General features: G+C 47.2%; 1 protein-coding gene across 4 annotated transcripts in view; it reads right to left on the bottom strand.

The window, feature by feature from the left end:
• Notum (palmitoleoyl-protein carboxylesterase notum) overlaps positions 1-22,274 on the bottom strand; it is an 85,040-nt gene that overhangs the window by 33,343 nt on the left and 29,423 nt on the right. For all 4 annotated transcript variants that reach the window (XM_070538361.1, XM_070538362.1, XM_070538364.1 and 1 more), the window contains 6 exons: positions 17,559-17,611; positions 14,206-14,301; positions 9,879-9,939; positions 9,342-9,400; positions 4,940-5,042; positions 1,095-1,283 (listed from right to left, as the gene is read on the bottom strand). In XM_070538361.1, coding sequence (XP_070394462.1) covers positions 1,095-1,283; positions 4,940-5,042; positions 9,342-9,400; positions 9,879-9,939; positions 14,206-14,301; positions 17,559-17,611 — 561 coding nt within the window. The remainder of the gene's footprint in view (positions 1-1,094; positions 1,284-4,939; positions 5,043-9,341; positions 9,401-9,878; positions 9,940-14,205; positions 14,302-17,558; positions 17,612-22,274) is intronic.

The following is a 22,274-nucleotide window of genomic DNA, read 5'->3' as shown; positions in this document are numbered from 1 at the left end:
GACAGTGCCAACAAGAAGCTACAAGCACGGCACTACAACAGGCGCCACAGAACCCGAGAATTGAACAAACTAAAAGCTGGTGATTCCGTTTGAGTAACGGACATGAAGACTACAGCAACGGTGCTAGCCACAGCCGCTACACCGCGGTCCTACATAATACGTACCCAGGATGGGAGTAGGCCGCGGCGTAACCGACGAATGCTCAACCACTTGCCAGAACAGAAGAAGGCAGAAGGCAGCTACGAGTTTCCAAACGAAAGTGATTCATCCGAATTGGTTTTTACGAACAGGGAGTCACCCGATACCTTAACACATTCGTTACCTTTAGCATCGGTGGCTGTGACTTCAACTTTAGTACCTTCTGCTTCAGTGACTGTGACCAAGTCTGGTAGAGTGGTTAAGCGACCAGTTCGATACGGGATTGATGAATAAGGTTTTGTTCGTGGTAGATTACCACTGAGGGTTCTTGCTTTGTTCATGTGCGGGTGTGCTAAATGTCATGCACGAAAACCACTTTCATTTTGCAAAAGGGGGGATGTGCTGGAATGTATTTCTATGCGGCTGAAAGCACGCTCCCGCAGGGCGCGCCGAGTAATTGCGCCTGACGCATGTATGGAACCACGTGTCACTGACGTCACGCTGGTTCTACTTAAACGGCTGTGGAAATAAAGACGGGGCTCTTTCCCCTTGCTGGCGTTTTGGACTACAGTCGTCTCCTGTCTTTCGTCGATCACCCACTGATAGCGGCGGCGCCGATACGACAACACCTTGAAATTCCCTTTAAGGCACGTTGTGTAATTTCTTGATTTTACATTGCACCGCGGGAAAGTGAGGTCGCTGTGCCGAGAATTCAACCTACGACCTAGCGATTATTTGCAAGTGAATAGCACTTTGTTTTTCGGGATCGACTTATGCAACATGCCGAAGCAACACACACCTGCTTTTACATTAAATGACGCCCACGCATCGTGTAAATACTGTACAGAGTCAAAGGCATAAACTGTTCCTGAAAATTTACGTCTTGTTAAATAGAGATACAAGCTGCCTGAGGAAAGTGCAGTCTAGTGGAATTTGACGCTGCCATGGGTGCTCACCTGATGCCACGCTTGATAGTTTCCACAGGTGCGCATGAGTAAGGTTCCAGGCATTCCCTTGCTTCGAAGGGATCGTTATCGAGAAACCATCCCGAGTCTACGACACCGCGGACCTTGACTTTTGAGCCGAGGGACGCCAGCAGATCGGCGATCCTGTCCACGTTCAGCAGAACGCCTGCGCCGCCAGCACTGCAGAGGCAAACGAAAATGGTGGATTCACGTGCGTGGTGTTGCGCAAGACATACGAAGCCGGTTTCCTCTACCAGTTTTCAGTGGAAGCAGATGAGAAAGTGAACACTAGATCATCCAAGTTTCATTACAGAGCTTATAGCTTGTCCAGTGTTCAATCACAGGAAGAGAACATGTCGGGTTCCTCGGTTCTGTTACATCGCTCACTCAAAGAAACATGCGCTTTAGAAAACACTGCACAGGCACTAAGTGAAATCGTAAATCCCATCACCTAATCGGCTGCTTAAAATAGCAATTAAACGAGCAACAAAAGCATGTACACGGTAGAGTACATAGTTGGGTGAAAACTAAAGCTAGCTCGTTTACCTCTCACAATGTCGCTTTCATTTATTTAAGAAAAACGTGCAGCGGACAGCATCTTAATGTATGTACTTATTTAAGCAATGTACGTGAGAAAACAGACAGGAAAGAGCCAGCCGGTTGGTACGTAATGAATTGTGAATTATTATGAGAAGCCAACTACTCAAACTGAGAACACAATTTTAACATTGCGAGTTTAACAATTTTAACAAAATCCGATGGCTGAATGAATAGTAAGACAGCTATTATCTTGTCGGCCGAAGACAATAGTCACGCTATAAAAACCAGCAAGCGCCATTTAGCAATTTACCACATGCCAATCAAGTTTTGCTAAGCTAATACTATAAGGAAGCACTAAATATGTATCGAGAAAACCCAGCAGTTTTAATTTTACTGATAACTTCTGCCCCAGATCATATTGACGCTGTACTACTTGTTCTACTACCTGTTTACCTGTGGATTTACAGATGTTTATGTGGCATAGAATGTTTATTCAGAATACCCATCAAGGCAGATTGAGTTTAGGCCATCAGTGGTATGTGAGCAGGAGAAGATTTTGTTTGGATTGAAACAGAGAGGTGATTTTTTTCTACAAGAATACCACCGGTGTGGACGAATTGGTGCCTTAAAATGCTCATACACGTTCATATAAGGTTTTCTATTTTGCCTGTTAACTTTATTATCTTGTTAATTACTCCCCAGAAAAGTGCGAACAGAGGGGAGCTGGGAAATAGTATATCATTTCTCTGCTCAAGGGATTTGTAAGAAGGTCCATACATATTGAATGTTTAGCTGCGCCACTATCGCCTCCAAAGCCGGCGAAGAAGAAGAGGGCTCGCGTGCAGATAGCGCGAGAATAGAACACACTAGCGCGCTCGTCCTGGGCGGCCACGGCGTCGGCCGCTCCCAAGAACCCGCCGCCATGGCAGGCCGGCCTAAATAAACGGTGCCTACGGCGGCTACCTATTCGCGCCACCTCCCGCAATTTGGTGACTGCGTACGACCGACCCCAGCCATTCCGGCGTCAGCGCACCGCACCGAATCTACCAAGGCGAGTAGTGACTATAGCCTCACGCGGTCTGGCAGACGTGCCGCGATTTTAAGGTGTCCGGGAATTCTACAGTGACATGCCGGACATCTGGTTCATCCAGGCGGACTGCTATTTCCTTCTCAACAAGGTTTCAGGCTCCGGCTGTCACCTCCCGGCCCCAACGTCTACGCGGACTTGTGGGCAGTCGTCCTTCCTCACTACGTTACCCCGAGCGCTCACTCATAACAGCCCTCGCCATTTGAACTGCCGCGTCGTTCCGCGTCTTGTCTGCCCACATCGCCTGCGTCCACCCTTGCCGATTATCAGCATGCGCCGGACCCAGCATCAAACCTCTATTCGGTCCCTAAGCCTCCTCCCGAGCTGAAAGGTAGCTGCGCGACGACTCTTTCTAAGGAGATCACTGGGCCAAGCGCGACTGCTCTCAGCTACTCTACGACCCGTCGCTCACCTTCCTTCGAGGTTTCCACAAGCTGACCGCTTTCCCTTCAGGAGCACGTCACTCATCACCCATTCAGAAGCTCTGCCACCGGCTCGACTAGGCGCAAATTTCACCCTCGCAGGCATGGCGATAACACAAGCACAACCTTTATGATGCCTTCAGCGACCACCGCAACCCTGATGCTATTGGCATTCGGGATTTCACCGCAAGCGGCAGCAGGCGAGCTTTCTGATCTTCTGTGCATACACCTTCCGCGGATGCATGGCCTACAGAAATTTTGCAGGAGCAGTTGTACCATCTGGTTTCCTCAGCTCGAGAATCACTTTTAAGTCTACATCGTGAGTGCCGAACCCTTTCGCTCTCTGACGTAGTAGTTCTGCGGAAACCCGCAAGGTGGAGAGAAGTAATGGATAAAGGGAAAATCACACATTCACCCGTTCGTAGCAATTGCTACAAAGGAAACCCATACTGGTTCTTCGAAAGAAAAGCCTCATAGTTGAAGAAAAATTCGTCCTGGTCCGGGACTTGAACCCGGATGACCAGGACGAATTTTTCTTCAACTGTGAGGCTTTTCTTTCGAGGAACCCGTATGGGTTTCCTTTGTAGCAATTGCTACGAACGGGTGAATGTCTGATTTTCCCTTTATTCATCCTTTCGCTCTCTCTACGCAAGTCCCGAGTCGCCAGATCGTCTACCTTTAGAGATCTGACTTCTACAGGCTCGAGCATCGATGAGAACCTGCGGCAGGTCACGATTTCGCACTACGGTATCACTGTGGCTGCACCTCGCTCAGAACATATGCTGCCGGTGCTGCCTGGTACATCTCTCCCGGACTACGCAAACTCGACACTACCAACAATGACACCATCTGCACACTTTACCTGGACTTTACCATTGGTCTTTATTTCAATCGCACTTCCCAATAGAAGAGAGGCCCTGTAGCGTCGTGACTACCACTTCCAAAGCCGGAAAAGAAGAGAGCTCGCGTGCACGTAGCGTGACAATAGAACAAGCTAGTGCGATCGACCTGAGCGGCCATGGTGTCGGTCGCTCCTGGAATCCCGCGGCGCCATGGTTGGCCGACTTAAATAAACCGTGGCAGCGACGGCTAGCTTTTCGCGTCGCCTCCCACAAAGCTACTGCATGAGAGCACTGCGGAGAATGCGAAGTTGAACGATTGTGTGACTTTGTGTCACAAAGGTGACACAAAGTCACGCAATCGTTCAACTTCGCTACATATCTTTACGTAGCGCAAGTCAAGCAGCTGCTTATCAGGGCAGCTGCTTTGACTTGCGAGAGAAACAGCTAAACTCGTCATGAAACTGACACGTAACAGCAGTGCAAGAATGGAACGGTGCTTTACGGATGCAGGATTCCACAGTTCATGCGGCTAGTTTTGCCTTGCATCGTTTGAAGTATCTAGAATTGCTCCTAATGGTGAGCATGCAGCGTGCTATGCGAAACAAGGGACAAAAAACCAAAATGGTAACAATGACGCAGTGTCCTCGTTGCCTGCTTGCTTTTTGTCTGTTGTCTTGTGTAGAGCTCTGGTTGTCATCCTGACTGGACCGTTCCGACGCGCTCAAATCACCACTGTGTTACAATTAGTCAATGCTTGCAGCACTTGATAAGGTCCAAAAATTTAGCATACATGCTGTCATTGTGGATTCATCAACTTATGAAAGTGATTGACATAAGTAGGTACAATATCATTGGATTATGGTACAAGTAAATCAAAAGTTATGTTGTGAAATAGTATTGAGAGGAGCACCTCCGTTTGGCGTATATATGTGCTGCTATCCCTACCTGCTTCCGGCGAGCAGCAGCAATTTGCCTTCATAAAGTCCTCGTCCAAGCAATTCGCGGACGACAGACTGCAGAATGAGAGACCCCATAAAGGCATAGCCGGCTGTAATTAAAAGGCAAAGTAATTATTAAATGGACAATTTGAATGCTGGTTATTTGCCAAAGCACTCATTCAGCTCCTTGTCAAGTACACAAAAAGCTCGTATAAACAATTATCAAGTCCTGAAAATGTCCGCTATTACTTCATTTTTGTGAAAAACTACTGTCATTTAGACTAATACTGTTGCCTCATCAACAGCCTTGACCAACACCGTATGATGTGAAGTAGTACGACATTTAAAACATTCTACGATGACAGATTGTAGTGCTATCTCTAGAACACCTAACCTAATATATAGCTCGTGCTTTGATGCACGTAAAGCACGAATAATTTTCGAGCGTTTTCTACACACCATCAAACATTGACATTTTGATTCGAATACATGGGAAAAAATAGGCGATTTACGGTGGTGCCTGTCATTTCAGAATTTTCAACAAAAGCATCAGATTCTCTATGACAGCCGCAAAGTTGTAGCGACGATAACACGTAGCGGTGCTTTAGTGACCTACTGTCCGTAAGAAGCCCTCCAGATTGCTATAGCATTCTATTCCGCGTAGCACTTCGTGCTTGAAACACATGTACACTGACCTTCAAAACCAACGTAATAGCAATGTAGGGCATGTAGTGGCATATGACCCGAGGCAAATACCAGAATAACCTTACAGAATGCAGAAATTGCAGTAATAGCCGTAGTGGCACTCTTTTTCACCTGTTGAGTAGCCCGAATTGCATTATGCAGCATTTGAGTGAGCTAGGTATGTAAACTACGGCGACAACATATCTTTACGTAGCGCCGCAACATACTGTTCATATGCATGATGACACAACGAAACAAAACTGGTTGCCGTACGGCATCGTGAGAGCTGCAAAGGGATTCAAAACAGAATGCTTATCCTACCTTGAAAAACATACGCCGAATCACCTTAGTTGGAGCGTTCCCAACCCTATGCAAAAAAAGCAGACACATTAATAAGCTGGTGGCACCTCTGAACATGGCTCGCATGTTACGTGGCCCAGGTACACGAAAACCATTAAAAACCCAAGAAAAGGCAATTATCATAGATATCCTGGGTCGATTTATGGTGCAGAATAAATGAAATCATCGTTGAATCATCGCACGAGCAATTTTTCTAGGTTCGTTTCGTTTGCCTTTTTTGAAGTGCTGACACTCGGCCTACTGAGATGCACGCCATGCACCCGTCACGCGTTTCTGAGAACACAGCCTTCAAAATATTACTGATACAGGTAGTATACAAAAAATGACACTCGCTAGGCATAGTTTCTCAAAACGTTTGAAGATGTGTTCACTGATTACACATAGGCTATTTAATAAGAGCAGAGAGAAGTTTCGCGGGATTAAGAATGAAAAAGAAGTGAAGTAAGCTTTAACATGTTCAATATCGATCATCGACAATATCAGGTCCTTTTTATGTACGCGTGAGTGCTGGTGCAGGAATGCAGAGCATACACAGAATACCTGAACTCGCAGCTTTTCAGGCAAGGTATTTAAAACATCAATAGATCATTGATACTAAGGCGTTTAAGTACTAGTAGACAACCGAAGCTACCATAGTAGTTTACTTGTAACATATTGCAGCGATTCGATTCATTCGTAGCACGAAAATTCATTTTGCCACCACAGCTCTAACCTAAAGCCGATTACTTTAATTTAAAAAAAAACAGCCAATGTGACCCCTACTTTGCTCGTACGTTGATTTCATCGCATGATTTCGAGTAGGAACAGGTGTAGGAACCCAGTGTAAAACAACGAAGCATAAATGGCAACTTATGCTGTTCACTTGATGGTAAGTAAATAATTTTAATAAATTTTTAGCAATTGCCACGCAAGAAAGCACGTCATTTTGGATAGATGGGAATATTTAGGTATTTATTTTATGTTTGTAATCAAGGAAAACACTGACCATCCAAGACACCAGAATATATGCAAAGCACGCACGCGTTACGCAACTTAAGCAAGTCATGTTTTACACTTTGAGAGCGCATACGCATTGTTTCGCGGGGCAAAATGTGCTATGGGAGTTGCCTATCACGTTCCCGAATCACTGCAGCAACAAACCTACGATGGGTAAGCGAGGTGCAGAGTAGGGGCACGTCACCGAGTGCCCAATGGTTCAAATGAGCACAAGCCGTACGCAGGCCTCACCTTCTGCTACCTTCAGGCGTGATGCGCTAGAGAAGGTAGTCCGTGTCCTAAGTTACCGCAGAAACCCTCGTGAGCAGAGCAAAAGGATGTTTGAACCATGGAGGCAGTTTTCCGTGTGGTGCCCGAAATGCCGCAATTGAAGTGAGGAGGCCTTCGTATTGAGGACAAACATCCCTTTCCAAGCGTTGAGGTTCCACAAAGACCGAGCGCCAGGCCGGCAGCGCTCTAGTAATTATTTTACCGGTATAGTACCCTAGTATAGTAGTATAATAGTAGTAGTATAATAGTATAGTAGTACAGCCTCGACGGATGCTCTTCAACAAGGCCTAGCGGTAGAGTATCCGCCTCGTTTGCGGAAGGTACTCAGTTCTAATCCGGGTGCCGCAGGAAACTCATCAGTTCTTTTTTATGGGTAGAGATGTCTTCTGGTGTGATGCTCGGCTTCTTATCGCGGTACACATGTCGAAAGGGGGCCCACTAGAGATTTAATGTGAGAGACGTGATCTCTGGGCGCCTTTTCTCCAACCACAGACGGCCCTGTTGAAAAGCATCCGCTACGACTGTGGGAGTCACGTGCTGCTACCAGGTACATACTGGTAAGATAGGTGCAAGCGTGCTTCCGTTTTAGTGCTCGGCCATTACTGAACGCTTGGAAAGGTGCGTTTATCGCCAACCCTAACGTGTCCCTGCTTCAATAATTGCCATTGGGGAAGCCATATCGAAAATTGCCGCCAAGGCAGCGGCCCAATCCTGCTTTGTGCTCCCGAAGGTTTTGGCGAGACTTTAGGGCGCAAGCCCCTTTTCTAAGCGTATCTCCCCAAAAGAAAGACGAATGCGAGGCCATGGGACGCCTGTGCCCGTTTGAACGAGTGAGGGTCCGGCGGCGGTTCAATCTGGAACCACACTTTCCGCAGCCGGGGCGGACGCTCTACATCTAGGCCATGCAGCCGGCTCCTACCTATTTCTGCTAGAAACGTACTCGTATTTAAAATGCCACTGCGGCAACAGCAGATTATCTTTACAGAAAAGCGATTTACGTGGTTTGTTTTACTGTCACGGGCCCTATGACGTAAAACTATTCCAATATGTTTTTATTCCAATGCCCTGACGCCAAAGTTACGTAACCACCGACGTAAACATAGGGTGGTAATCCGCAGCGCTGTTTGAAATCCCCCAATCAAACACTCTCATGGTTTATAGGAGGTCACTTTTGTGTGTTCTCAAAGCGAACAACATTGCCTAAATAATCAGGTTTTCTTATCTAATTGGCTGACCAGAGGCAAAGACCTCGCTCAAGTGGAAAGGGCTTCGATGGGGCCGAGCCCTAGCGCAGTGAAGACAGATAACCGGACGAATAGGGTGGTGCCGGCGTCTGCGATTGGTCCGCTTCCCCTTACTTAACTTGCTGTGGCCGGTCGAAAATCACGGCGGCGTGCCACAGAAGGTTAATAATTTCGCTGAAAGGAATTCTCAGGAAAAAAAGTTCGCCGAGCAATGTCGCATACGTGCTGAAAGGGCTCGATAACGTTGTACTGCCTCGTAAACATGTTTAATAAACGCAAATAAGTCCATTCTCTCAGGCAGCTCCGAGTAGCTAGCGGCTGAGCGATCAACGGGCAGCCATCCTCTATCCTTTCGGAACATGGCAGTTATACAGCTATTCAGAAAAAGTGCAATTTTGTTCGGCATATTGATGCATCTTTAATGTCTACACGTCACTTTGACGCGATTAGTTTTCGTGGTTTTGTGACGTGGCGTGACAGGCAGTCGAAGTGGGCGTAGCCCGAAATCTTTTGCCCGCTAACAGAGGGCAAACGACGAAAAGGCGCAAGAAGGATTTCGGAAGTCAGAAACAATTATTTGTCTTTTGTTCGGTCTAATAATGCTCAATCACTGTGTTCATGTCATATCAGATGGAGGGCTATCGCGGTTTTCGTGACGTCGAGTGACAGACAGGCGAAGTGCGGGGTGTCTTAAAATTTTTTTGACCAATTGTGGAAAGCTGATTGCAGAATTGGGATAGAAAAAAATTGGAATAGCGTTAACGTTGTAGGACCCATGAAATACTAGAATGCACCAGCATGCGAATGTATTCAACCCTAACCATGCCAGCACAGGCACTGGAGTAGAGAACTTACTCTCAGTTTTTCCATTTGTCGCGCCGCTCCATGCATCGCTGGAACAGTAAGGCACCAACCTGTCAAAATAATAAGCAAATGTTTATACCCACTTTCTGGTTCAGCGCAAGGAATATGTACAGTGTCCCACATCTACACTGTTTTGCATTCTATTGCCGAATTGAAATTTTAAAGTGGCACACTATAGAGGGATATGGCCTGCTGCATATTTTCTTTAATGACCTTGGATAACTCCGAAGAATATTGTAAGCAAGTAGTTTGCTAATTGGTTATTGCTAATTAGCACAGAAGAAATAAATATACAAAGTACTCTGAATCACACTCAGATTAATTGATAACAGAGTCGTGCTTCTGTCATAAAAACCCTCATTTATCGCTTCAACTGTAAAGCATCACACGAGAAACTGAGCTGGGACTACTATATCATTCATGCTTGCTTTCGCTTCCTGACTTTATTCACGGCACATACAATGTGTAAAAATTCCACAGAACAATGCAGCTGTCATTGACACAAAGTAAGCATAAATAAGAACTCACACGTGGTTTGCATTCCACCAGTATTGGTTTTCTTCTCTGTTTGCTGACAGTATACCACCAACTGAAAGATAAGAACGAGGATAACGTATAATTTAATAGTTGCAATTTTCTTTTCATAGCAAGTCGTTCGTGCGTAACGTTCAATGGGCCTGGAAGTAATGTTCACTCACCTCGCTTTCCGGTCGGAGGGCACGGATTTTTGTGGCAAATATGTCAAGTTCCATTGTTTTAAAACGCCTCATCCTTATCATTTTGAGAAAGCGCTACGGCTCGTTTACCAACGCTATTCGGGAGAACAAACCATATTGAGGACGCTGCCTATTTCTGTTGCACTGATGTAGCGTTATTTATTGTTTCAAAGCTTAGACGCAACCAAGATTGTGGGCTTCAGCAGGTGGTCTAGTGAGAACGACAGCGAGTCTTCGACGGCTGGAAAAGATTGAAGTTCTCAGCACCGTTCTCTGGCCCCTTTCTACCCTCAAATATGTAAGAACGTCGAATTTTACAGAATGTTTACTTAAAGATCTAGGTAGATCTATTTATTGAGCTGATACGCAAGCTTCTGTTGTTAAACAGTAGCTTGCCTTATCAGTTATAACGTCGCAATTGGCATCAAAACGTCCGCGGTGCCTGGGACGACATACTTTTCTTTTGTCCTCATCATGGCCACTGGTTAAAAAAAAAAGAAAATATGGTCTGCCGCGTTTACTGAAAACGGCGAGTTGTGGTCTACTTTCTACAGCCGTCACGGCATGCGTCGAAGCCCTCAGCTCTCAGCGCCATCCAGGGGTGACAGGGCACGCACCGCAGTGCGTTTTTTGCTGGGGAGCGCACTGCATAAGACGGCCGGGGCCAAAGATGCGAGTGCGCAACAATCTCGGAGGCCATGGTCGCGCTCACCCCTTTTGCAGCTCGTCTGAAGCGGAAGGTAGCAAATTTCTTTTTCCTCATCCAGCGGCCGTGGTTCTGATAAATGAGGGTATCACTAGAGTTGCTTAAACCGAAGGAATCTGTTCTTCTGCCGTCAATTTACTCTGTCTTCCTGTCAAATGTATTGCCAACGCCACTTCTTGACCAGGCTCCAAAATCAAGAGTAGAGCAGCGGCTGTACTCTCGTAACCACGCGCATAATTTAGAAGGTTGCTGTTACGGAAGGGCACTGTTCTAGTGCCTGTTCCGTCGTCTTCTCCGTCTTGTTTATGTGTTTCCCGCTGGGTTTCTTCTATTTGCCAATTGTTCTACTGAGCGGTGCTATTCGAACGACTCCGGTTTCAGGGTAGTGCTTTACACGATAACAAAAAAAAGGCAAATGACAACGACATTGCCTAGGTATCCGAGAGTTCAACCACTAGACAACAAAGCCCCTTGGCACGTACATAACCTCACGCATCCAATCCTAGAGCATCGTGGCCAGTCACACTGATGGTTATAGCTTCTAGTTTGATCTGTTAACATTACTCCCGAGGAAAGTTTCAGACACAATTATCATCAAGTGGACCGCCAATGATAATCGGAAAGCAGAACCGTGATCCAATAGTCACGATGTGTTCTCGTACTGTCTCACTAGTCAATGTTTCTTTTTCTTGTCCCGAAGTCGTTCTAACAGCTAGCCATGGGCGGCCCAACGTTTACGTGTCCCTCACCATCATTTACTTAACATAAGAAGCGTTTCTGCGTTATAGGGATAAGAAGCACGTAACCGATTACACATCGACAACTACTGCTAGAGATGCTTGTAAGCTGTACACGTTTCAATAATGATTATTGCTGATCATATTATTATTTATTTTTAGTAGGTTCTCTGGGTGCTTTGACGTTCAATAATTTCACCTCTTAATGCCTGCAGCTGTCATGTTTTTAGTACTTTGGAGGTAGTTGCCAAAGACTCGCAGTAACAATTCCGACCCAAGACAAGATCAACATTGAGCTCTGTTTAAACAACAAAAGCACGTTCCTTCTCTTCTCTTTAACTGGGATCATCGTCGTGACCCTAAGCCTATATTTATGTGCACTGCAGGACGAATACATCTCCCTCCCATGTCAAATTACCCATATCTTGCGCTAGTTGATTCCGACTTGAGCATGCAAATTTCCCAATTTCATCACCTCACCTTGCTTTTTGCCGTCCTAGACTGCGCGTCCCTTCTCTTGGCACCCATTCTGTACCTCTAATGGTCTAACGGTTATCCACCCTACGCACTGCATGGCCTGCCCCGCTCCAATTTTTTCTCTTAATGTGAACTAGAATATTGACTATCCTCGTGTGCTCTCTGATCCACCGCATGCGCTTCTTGTCTTTCAACACAACGCCTAACGATTTTCGTCCCATGGCTCTTAGCACGGCCCTTAACTTGTTCTCGAACTCCATTGTTAACCTCATGGTTTCTGCCCCATATGTTAGAACTGGTATAATTCAACGGTTGTACACTTTTCTTTTCAATGCCAGTGGTAAGCTACCAGTCAAGATTTGATAATGATGGCCTTATGCATTACAACTCATTTTTATTCTTCTGCATGTTTGCTTCGTATGGATCAGGGTCCGCGGTGAGTAAACGACCTATATACACATACTCCTGTACAAACTCTAGAGTCAGACTGGCGATCTTGAATCCTGATCCTGTTCGCTTGCCAGACGATTGTGCCTTATCTTTAACCCCAACTCACACTTTCTCGGTTAAGGTCCTTAATCTTTTGAATTCGTCTCCACCGTTACTGAACAGGCTAATCTCATCAGCAAATCAAAGGTTGCTGAGATATTAGCCGTCGATCCTCGTCCTAAACCTTCCCAGTCTAATAGCTTGAATATTTCTTCCAAGCATGCAGCGAAAAACATTGGAGAGATTATGTCTCCTTGTCTGTCCCCTTTCTTGATAGGAAACTTTCTACTATTCTTATGGGGAGCCAATATATCAGTTGAATCTTCGTAGATACTATTCCCCAAGATATTCACGAATGCCTCATGTACTCCTTGATTCTTTGATGCCTCTATGACTGCTGGCATCTCAACTAAATCAAATGCCAATTCATAATCTATAAAAGCCATTTACGAAGGTTGATTGTACTCCACAGATTTCTCGACAATCTGATTCAAAACGTGGATGTAATTCATTTTAGAGCATCCCTTCCTGAAGCCAACGTGTTCTCTTGGTTGATTGACGTCAAGTGTCACCCTGATTCTATTGGAAATTATATTGGTGAATATTTCACACAATACTGAAAGCAAGCTAATGGGCCTATATTTCATCATTTTTTTAACGTCTTTCTTTTGATGAATCAGTATAATTTTGGCATTTTTCGAGCTCTGTCGTACACTTGAAGTCATCAGGCAACGTGTATAAAGGGCTGCAATTTTTTCCTGCATACCTCCGCTACCTTTGATTAAATCGACCGCTATTCCATCTTTCCCTGCTGCTTACAGGTCAGTATAGAATTATTCTGCTGCTTTTACCATGTCATCCAAATTGCTGATGACATTACCCTGCTTATCTTCCAGTGCATATATCTTGCCTTGTGCTGTGCCAAGTTTTCTTGAATTGAATTCTAGGGTTCTGCGTGCTATAACCACGATTTCATCATGAGGCACGCCGTAGTCTGGGACTCCAGATTCATTTCGATCATATTTACCGTAACCCGAATGCACAGGACACGGGCTTTCTTCCATCTCGCCCCGATCTAAACGCGGTCACCGCGGCCGGGATTCGATCCCGCGACCTCATGCTTGGCAGCGCAACACCAAAGCCGCTAAGCCATCGCGCGGACGCCAAGTTTTCATATCACTGATGTCATGCTGCGTCCATTTTTTTACGGCTTCCTCAATGTTTCCCATGTTATAATTTCTAATATCCCTCACTTTATTCGTGTTGATCACTTTTGAAAGTCAAGCGAATTCTATCTGATCTCTTGAGTTGGACGCTTTCATACTTTATCTTATAGAGTTTTACGCACCATAACCAGGATCTGATTATGGGGCATGCCGTAGTGGGGGACTCCGGAAATTTGGACCGCCCGGAGTTCGTTAACGTGCGCCTAGACATAAGTACACGGTTGTTTTCGCATTTCACTCCCATCGAAATGCGGCAGCCGTGGCCGGGATCTTCCATACTTTAACTGGTATAGCTGTAGCGCAATACTGACCTAAATTAATTAGTACGAATCCAGGATGTGGTCGTAGCACGGAGCGCCTAGTTTATTGACATGTTCCTCGATTAATGAGATTCGTGTGGACGCCAATGGTTGCTTCCTTCTCAAAACTAGGCAGGAACTAGGTTAGAAGCTAATGCAAAAAAAACAAACATATTTCCGCATGATGTCAAGAACTGCGGCTTACCCTGGCGGCTATCTGGCCACTGTAGAGATGACATGAGTTGGCGGGTGCGCATCCAGCGGCCCGCGCAGCTTTTATCGTCGTAGCAGTGCCAGCCCCCTGCACGAACATTGAACCAAGACGCTCTAAGTGTCCATGGACTAAAATAACAATATTAGATTGTTCTTTAACATGAATTTGTCAGTAATTAAATCATTCCCGTTTAAAGTCTGAGAGAAATACCTGACCTATGGAGGCGCTAGAGTAGAGTGTTGTTCATTCATTTCGACCCCGTGATGTTCTTAATTGAGCACAAGAACAACGGAACACGAACGGTTTCGCATTCAACCCTCGTTAAAATGGTGCCTCCACGGCCGGCACTCGAAGCGGCGACCTCGTGCTTACGATCACAATCGACCAATTAGGCACAGGGGCAGGACCAAATAAAGAAGACGGGCAAATAAACAATATAGACCCATGGGGATGACGCTGAGCATTTCGCTAGCAAACGCGGTATGGACCGTGTATCCAAGATTTGGTATTTGCCTAGAACTTGCGATAGCTCATATGACACATTAAGCACAGGCGCACTTACAAGTTATAACGGCCCTCGTCGTTGAAATGCAAGATATATTTATGAAGCATTTAGCACTTCTGTGCAGTTGAATGTGAATGTGCGGCGCCTGTGCCAGAAGAAAGGACGGAGTTTGCAGTTGTAATGCATTCAATGATACGGCGACATGACAAGAGATTACATGAAATATATATATATATATATATATATATATATATATATATATATATATATATATATATATATATATATATATATATATATATATATATATATATATATATATATATATATATATATATATATATATATATATATCCACACAAATCCCACGATCTGCGGGAAGCGGTAGACGCGATAGTTGCCGGCGGGTATCACCATCACCGCCCTCTCAATAGCTAGACACTGCTGATCTCGTGGAGCAGGTATAAATTTTGTCAGAAACGTTCCGAGACCGACGACTGTTAATTCCTTTTCTAAGATATTTAAACTGAAAGAATTGGTGGTGTTCTATTGCTTCGTATGCTTTCGAATGACTCATTTCCTTGGAAGGGTCACTATGTAAAATCACAGGGCTTGTTTAGCAAACCACTATTAGGTCTGTCGGCGCATTTCATTGGACAACACGAGCGACGTCATAAACACAGACCCCGTGCAGAGAATAAAAGTTCTGCCGTAATCTGTAGGAAAACTTTTAGTGAGACATCGAACATGGCTCTGGAGGTTTATGGTGACTGAACACTATCTAGAAGTTGTGCATGTGAACGACAAAAAAAGATTTGGTAGGGCAGAGATTCGGTACAAGACGATCCTGCAGTTGGCCGGCTTCTAACTTGACATACCACTGCAAATGTGGAACTTAGGGCCGCTATTGCCCGAAAATCACTGCGCTACTGTGCGTATATCAGAAGATCTGAAAGTTCACAGTCTCACTAGATCTCAAGCAACGATTTAGGGAAACGAAAGCTGAATACAAAAGTCGTCCCTCGCCCACTGGCATACGAACAAAAATAAACCAGACAAACAATTGCTGCTGAACTTTTGGAAAGTGCCAAAAGTATTCCGACATTTATAGTAAGCATCTCTGATGAAGACGAAGCTTGGTACTACGTATGACTTTAAACGAAGTGATATACAGTTGAATGGTGGTTTCTTGGTTCTCCTCCCTCCAAACAATTGAACCTAACGCCATCATAAACAAAGAAAATGTTGGTAGAATTTTTGTTATACTGTAGGCTTTTGGCAGCTGAAGGACATAAACCAAAACTCGCAGGGACGTGCTAAAAAGCTTCCGTCAAGCGATTCGACAGCGCCGTCCTGATTTCTCATTCGAACATGGGTTCTTGTTGCACGGCCACAGAAGGCCCCTACCAACACTGCTGTATCAGTACTGTTGTGATCGGCCGTTCACCCCGCGACGACCTCCGGTCACGGCTAGCGTGATTGTGGGGAACGGGCCGACGGCCTCGTCAAAATGGTTCTCAAAACGGATTATTTATAGCCAGAACGGGAGCACCTCGGTCAGGAGAGGCTTTGGCAAATAGTGCAAGAATACGGCGATCACTTGTCAGCCGTCCAAATTGGCATGTCCACTGCGGCGACGGCGTCAGTGCACGAGCGGAGTCAGCGGACAAGCGGAGTCAGTGTACGATCCCACTTTCCCCGTTTGTGCCTCGTGATGTGCGTGCGTTTCCGAAAAGGCGCCCTTGGGAGGGAAAGGGCAACAGACCTCCGGGTTGGTGGGGCCTGATGTCATCAGTCTCCTGACGCCGGATTGGTGGAAATGACTGATCAATGACCACGAGGGCATAAAAAAAGCGACGGACACCTGGAGTGATCGGCTGCTACAACTTCTTCATAAACTTTTATGCGAAGCATATTACGAGAGCTCAACCCAGCTCCTCAGGGGCGGCGGTGTCGCCTTCAATACCACGTGACACCGTGACGTCACGACAGAGGAGAAGTGGCTTTGGCTCAACTCTTGCAAGATGGGCTGGGTGGGAATCGAACCAGGGTCTCCGGAGTGTGAGACGGAGACGCTACCACTGAGCCACGAGTACGATGTTTCAAAGCGGTACAAAAGCGCCTCTAGTGAATGCGGTGTTGCCTTAGAAACGAGCTGTTTCTAAGGCTCAGGCGTGCGTCGCTTGCTCAGGCGCACATTTCGTTGCCGCGCCGAACGCTGCGTTGCTCGACGCTCACCGCGTCCAATGCGGGGCGCGTAGTCGCTGCGCCGTAGCTCATTGTTTTACACCCCTTGGCGGGTCGACGGGAACGCTGTCGCATTCCACTCTTGAAGGCGAAGCAGAGTAACGCATGAGTTGTTTCTTCGTCTATCCGAACCAAATATAGCCAAGCAACAGCAGTTCACCAGGCTAAAAAGTGGTTCAACAACTAAAATAAAGGCTAGTATGCTTCGCATCCTGGGCTTAACCTTACCTAAGCCACAGCCATTTTTTTCTGCACTACATTGCATTTTCTGGTAAATTTGTAAATGTAAACTTGTTCGTAAAACGTGCTGGATATCGGGACCATCCCCACGTTCACTTATACTCCTCCACGATGAAACTAGATTCGACATCTTCAGACCCCCTGTCACAACAGTACGTACTGGCCAAAGGCAAAGTATTTGGTACGAGGCAAAAGATTATTCTCGTTAAAAGATCAGTGACTATAAGTGAGCCGTAATGGCCCGCATGCTGAAAATAATTAAAGGACATGATATCCCCAGTTTCAGCTTGCTGTAACAAGCGTAGATCACAATGCCATGCGAATGTTAAAGAAAGCAAGCTTTTCAAAATACCTTCGAGGAAGAGAATCCAACGCCGATTTCCAGGCCTTTTCCGGATGTAGTACCTGCGAAAGAAAGCGGTCAAGTGAATATGAGTGAGCAAGGCGCATCAAACCGTCATTATATACATAGATTTATAGATATAAAAAATCGACTTAGGACGAACGTGGAACTAATTTTACAAGGCACCATGTCGGAACAGTAGCGCTCTCGATTCTGAGATTCCACGGTAGTGGCGCCCGTAGACTACTAGGAAGTTTTTTGATAGCTGTATTATCACTTTGCTGCTTGTCCACCAAAAAGAAAAAGAAAAGCCTTTAGCACATCATCTACAGGAGATCTGTTCCAGCTGCGTCCGTCTGCAATTTGACAAGTTATTGAGCTAGGAAGGCAACGTTGTTGCGAAGGTGTTCCGGCGGGCTGTCACATTACTTTTCGAGCACTTTATTTCGACAGAAGTCTATCGAAATAAAATGAAAACACGTCATTAGTTATCTATGCGGTTTTACTGCAGAGGCGAGGTCAACGTGGAAGCAAAGTCAGCAGTTTCAAAGGCTGGCCCACTCGCGTTGAGCACGCGCGCTGGCAGAACACAATTGTAGCATCGTTCAGTGGTCATGTGATCTCAATATTTTGTCTTGCTAGAGAGCTTGCACGCTCATTGCACCAAAAGAACACGAATTTCGAGCAACCCGTGCAAGTGCGAAACTTTAGCAAATTGTTATATATGCGGAAGAAAAAATTCTCACAGCCGTTTCACAGTGTGGGTCCCAAGGGGGTCACTCGCAGCACTAGAGCAGACACTACAGGCAGCGGTAGACACCACAGAATCCTTCCTTAAGGGCACCGGACTCAGGCTATCACCTAGTAAATCCGAGCTGCTGCCCTTTAGACAGGGAAGACAAGGTGTTAGAAACCTTGCGCCTTTAGAAACTCTGCCAATTAAAATCACAGACAGCACAGGACGGGTCATACCCAGAGTAAAGAAAATTAAAATTCTGGGTCTTCTCATTGACGCAAGGAGCTGTAACGCTACGGTCCTGAACCGTCTCACAGGTCAGGCCAACAGTACTTTAAAGCTCCTAGGCAGGGTCCCAAATCGATATGCAGGCCTCAAGGAGGACAATTTCATCAGAGCATATCATGCATTTTTATGCGAAGCATATTACGAGGGCTCAACCCAGCTCCTCAGGCGCGGCGGTGACCATGAAATCACGTGACACCGTGACGTCACGACAGAGGAGAAGTGGCTTTGGCTCAACTCTTGCAAGACGGGCTGGGTGGGAATCGAACCAGGGTCTCCGGAGTGTGGGACGGAGACGCTACCACTGAGCCACGAGTACAACGCTTCAAAGCGGTACAAAAGCGCCTCTAGTGAATGCGGTGTTGCCTTAGAAACGCGCTGTTTCTAAGGCGTGCGTCTCTTGCTCAGGCGCACATTTCGTTGCCGCGCCGAACGCTGCTTTGCTCGACGCTCACCGCGTCCAATGCGGGGCGCGTAGTCGCTGCCCTGTAGCCCATTGTCTTACACCCCTTGGCGGGTCGACGGGAACGCTGTCGCGTTCCACTCTTGAAGGCGAAGAAGTAATGCATGAGTTGTTTCTTCGTCTAGCCGAACCAAATATAGCCAAGCAACAGCAGTTCACCAGGCTAAACAGTGGTTCAACAACTAAAATAAAGGCTAGTATGCTTCGCATCCTGGGCTTAACCTTACCTAAGCCACAGCCATTTTTTATCAGTCATGTGACGTACACTGCATCATACCTGAACTGGGGGAAAGGAGAGAAGGCTAAGCTAAGCGCACTTATACGCTCCGGACTCAAAAGGGCTCTGGGACTCCCGCACGGAACGAGTACCGAACTCCTCAACAAGTTAGGACTTCATAACACTATAGATGAGCTCATTGAGGCACATTCGATGTCACAAATTGCAAGACTCTCCAACACTAAGCCAGGGTGTAAAATTCTAGATGAAGTCGGAATACTGCCTCGAGGAGGAGACGTCTCTAAGTTCAAAATGTCCAAGGAGGTGGAGACACAATTAGTTGTAGACCCCATACCTAGAAATATTCATCTTGTCCACAACAAGGGCAGAAGGGACGCCAGGGCCAAATGCATTCTTGGTAAACTGCACCAACAACACAGCTCAGCTCTTTTTGTCGATGCAACTAATTATGGATCGGGAAACCGCTACGCTATTGCCGTGGTCGATGAGAGCGGTAAATTAATAAGCGCGGCGTCACTAAGAACGAGCTCCATTCATGCCGCCGAAGAAGCAAGCATAGCACTTGCAATTACAACGAGGAGAGGCTCCACGATTTTCTCCGATTCCCGTACAGCTATTAGGAATTACTCAGCCGGCTTCGTCTCAGTGGAAGCACACAAGTTACTTATAAACAGTATTAATACTCATAATTACGACCAACTGGATAGCTCACACCTAGTCTGGTTTCCGGCTCATCAGGGCCACTCGGTCAGCCTCAATGGCTGCAATCCTAACGAGCAAGCTCACTCTTCTGTGCGAGATCTCACAAGCCGCGCATCAGATCAGGAACTGCTCCAGGATGACTGCGGCTCCTACAAAGAGCCACTTACTACTTTTCACGAGATCACCTTACACTATAGGGACGGCAGGAGGTTTTTTCCTCCCCTCCCCCCCCCCCCCCCCCATCAGAAGCTCAACCGATCTCAGGCAGTCACATTAAGAATGATTCAAACTAAATCTTATCCCACACCTTTTGTGCTTAACAAAACTGACCAGGATTTTCCCGCGGAATGTAAAAGTTGTGGACACACTCCGTGTCTCTGATCTTATGTTCTGGCTGTGCCCCAACCAAAGGGCTTCGGATCTCAACAGTGAGGAGGACTGGAGTCAGCGCAAATCCAGCGAAGTCCTCCAAGATCAACTCCTGGCCGTCCGGAGAGCTCACGACATCGGGAAAGCCTTTGTTTGGCCTACCGGTGCCTACGTGGGCGGAACCACCGACTTAGCCTGGGGGCTTGTGCCCTCGGACCCTTGTTTCTCTGGACTAAAATAAAGTTACAATTTTCGGCGCCCTAAGCTGCACTACGGCATTATATAGCGCGCAGTCATTCGATGGTGCGGCAACATGTAGCACTTGCCCGCACGTGCGCGGTTCGCGAACGGGGCACAGTGCAGAGCTTCACGAGTCCGCAGAGCCTGACATATGCGCGATCATGACGCACTGGTCAGTATATACCATCGTGACGGATTAGGATCTTCGAAGACAGCCGCAGAAAAAAAATTGGAGGACGCTTAAGCTTCGCCTTCAAGAGTGGGACGCGACAGCGTTCCCGTCGACCCGCCAAGGGGTATAAGACAATGCGCTACGGCACAGCGATCACTTACGATGCGCCCCGCATCGGACTTAGCGCCCACCTATCACGCGGTGAGCGTCGAGCAACGCAGCGTTCGCCGCGGCAACGAAACGTGCGCCTGAGCGAAAGAAACGAACCAAAGAACTCGGTGTCTCGGAGGGGAAACGATCTACGCCAGCCGTCAGCCGCCAGCCGCCAAACGTCGTGATCGGCACGGGCAGAGAGATAGATAGTAATCTAAACCGGCAGCACGGCGAAGCGTCGTCAGGGGAGAGGGAGTCCCGCGACGCGCCTGGCAGCGGTCCCAATGCGCGCGCGGCGCGCCTCCTGTCGGGGCAGCGCCGTACATTGAGAGGAGGGGGTCTTCTGTGTTTGCCGCAAGATGGCTCTCCGTGTGCGGAAAGCGCAGAAGAAATGCAGCGGAAACGCACTTCGCAACTCGTGTAATTGTGACTTCTGTACGTTACATGTTCATAATTACCGATATACACCGCAGTATAACTTTCCACGGCTCGTTTCGAAGGCAACACCGCATTCACTAGAGGCGCGTTTGCACCGCTTGGAAGCATCGAACTCGTGGCTGAGTGGTAGCGTCTCCGTCTCACACTCCGGAGACCTGGGTTCGATTCCCACCGGGCGAATCTTGGAAGTTGCTTTTTATTTATGAAGCGCCTGCCGTGATTTATCGCTCACGGTCAACGCCGCCGACGCCGACGACACCGGCTTTTCTGCGACACGAGCTCCTTAACGCTATCGCGTTAAAAGCCACGCGCATAAGAAAAGCCGCCAGCTGCAGGACCCCTGATTTGCCGAAGCGGCAAGAAGAGCATCCCTAACAGTCCATCTCATTCTGTTTTACTTGTTTATGTATTCACTTGTTGTGCCATACACGCATTACACAAGAGTTGCAGGCCGCACATCGTGGCAGACCGAAAGAGGCGGGTAGGTGAAGATGGCGGAGGGGTGGGGAGGAACAGAGGGGGAGGGGGGGGGGGCATCGCAAGAAGGGATTCGCATTCCTGGATGTAGCGAGGCCTGTCGTTAAGGCGACTCGCAAGATCTATGGCCTTCGGCCGGCGCCCTGAGTCAAACGAGCCGCCGCGCAAACAGGGCGCACTGTCCGTCCGCCGCCCTCTCTCAAGCTTTGCCGCGTTCGCCCAGTTCTCGTCTCCGATGGCCAAGCAGCGCCAGATCGGAATCGCGCGCCCTTCCGCTCTCGCTGCCGCATCGCGTCAGCTCGCAAAAGTGCCGCCCAGGCACGGCACGAGCGCAGCGCGGCTTCGAAGCAGCTCACCGCCTTCGCCCTCTCCCACCCGCAACATCCCCGCTTACTTGTGGAGCAGTTTTGAGAGATGGCGGGGGAAGGGGAATGCTCGTTGAAGGTGGGCAG

This window comes from Dermacentor albipictus, chromosome 5 (assembly GCF_038994185.2).
Source record: "Dermacentor albipictus isolate Rhodes 1998 colony chromosome 5, USDA_Dalb.pri_finalv2, whole genome shotgun sequence".
In the NCBI taxonomy this organism is placed as follows: Eukaryota; Metazoa; Arthropoda; class Arachnida; order Ixodida; family Ixodidae; genus Dermacentor; species Dermacentor albipictus.
Note: the sequence above shows the minus strand (reverse complement) of the source record. Positions and strands in the feature narration are given on the sequence as shown.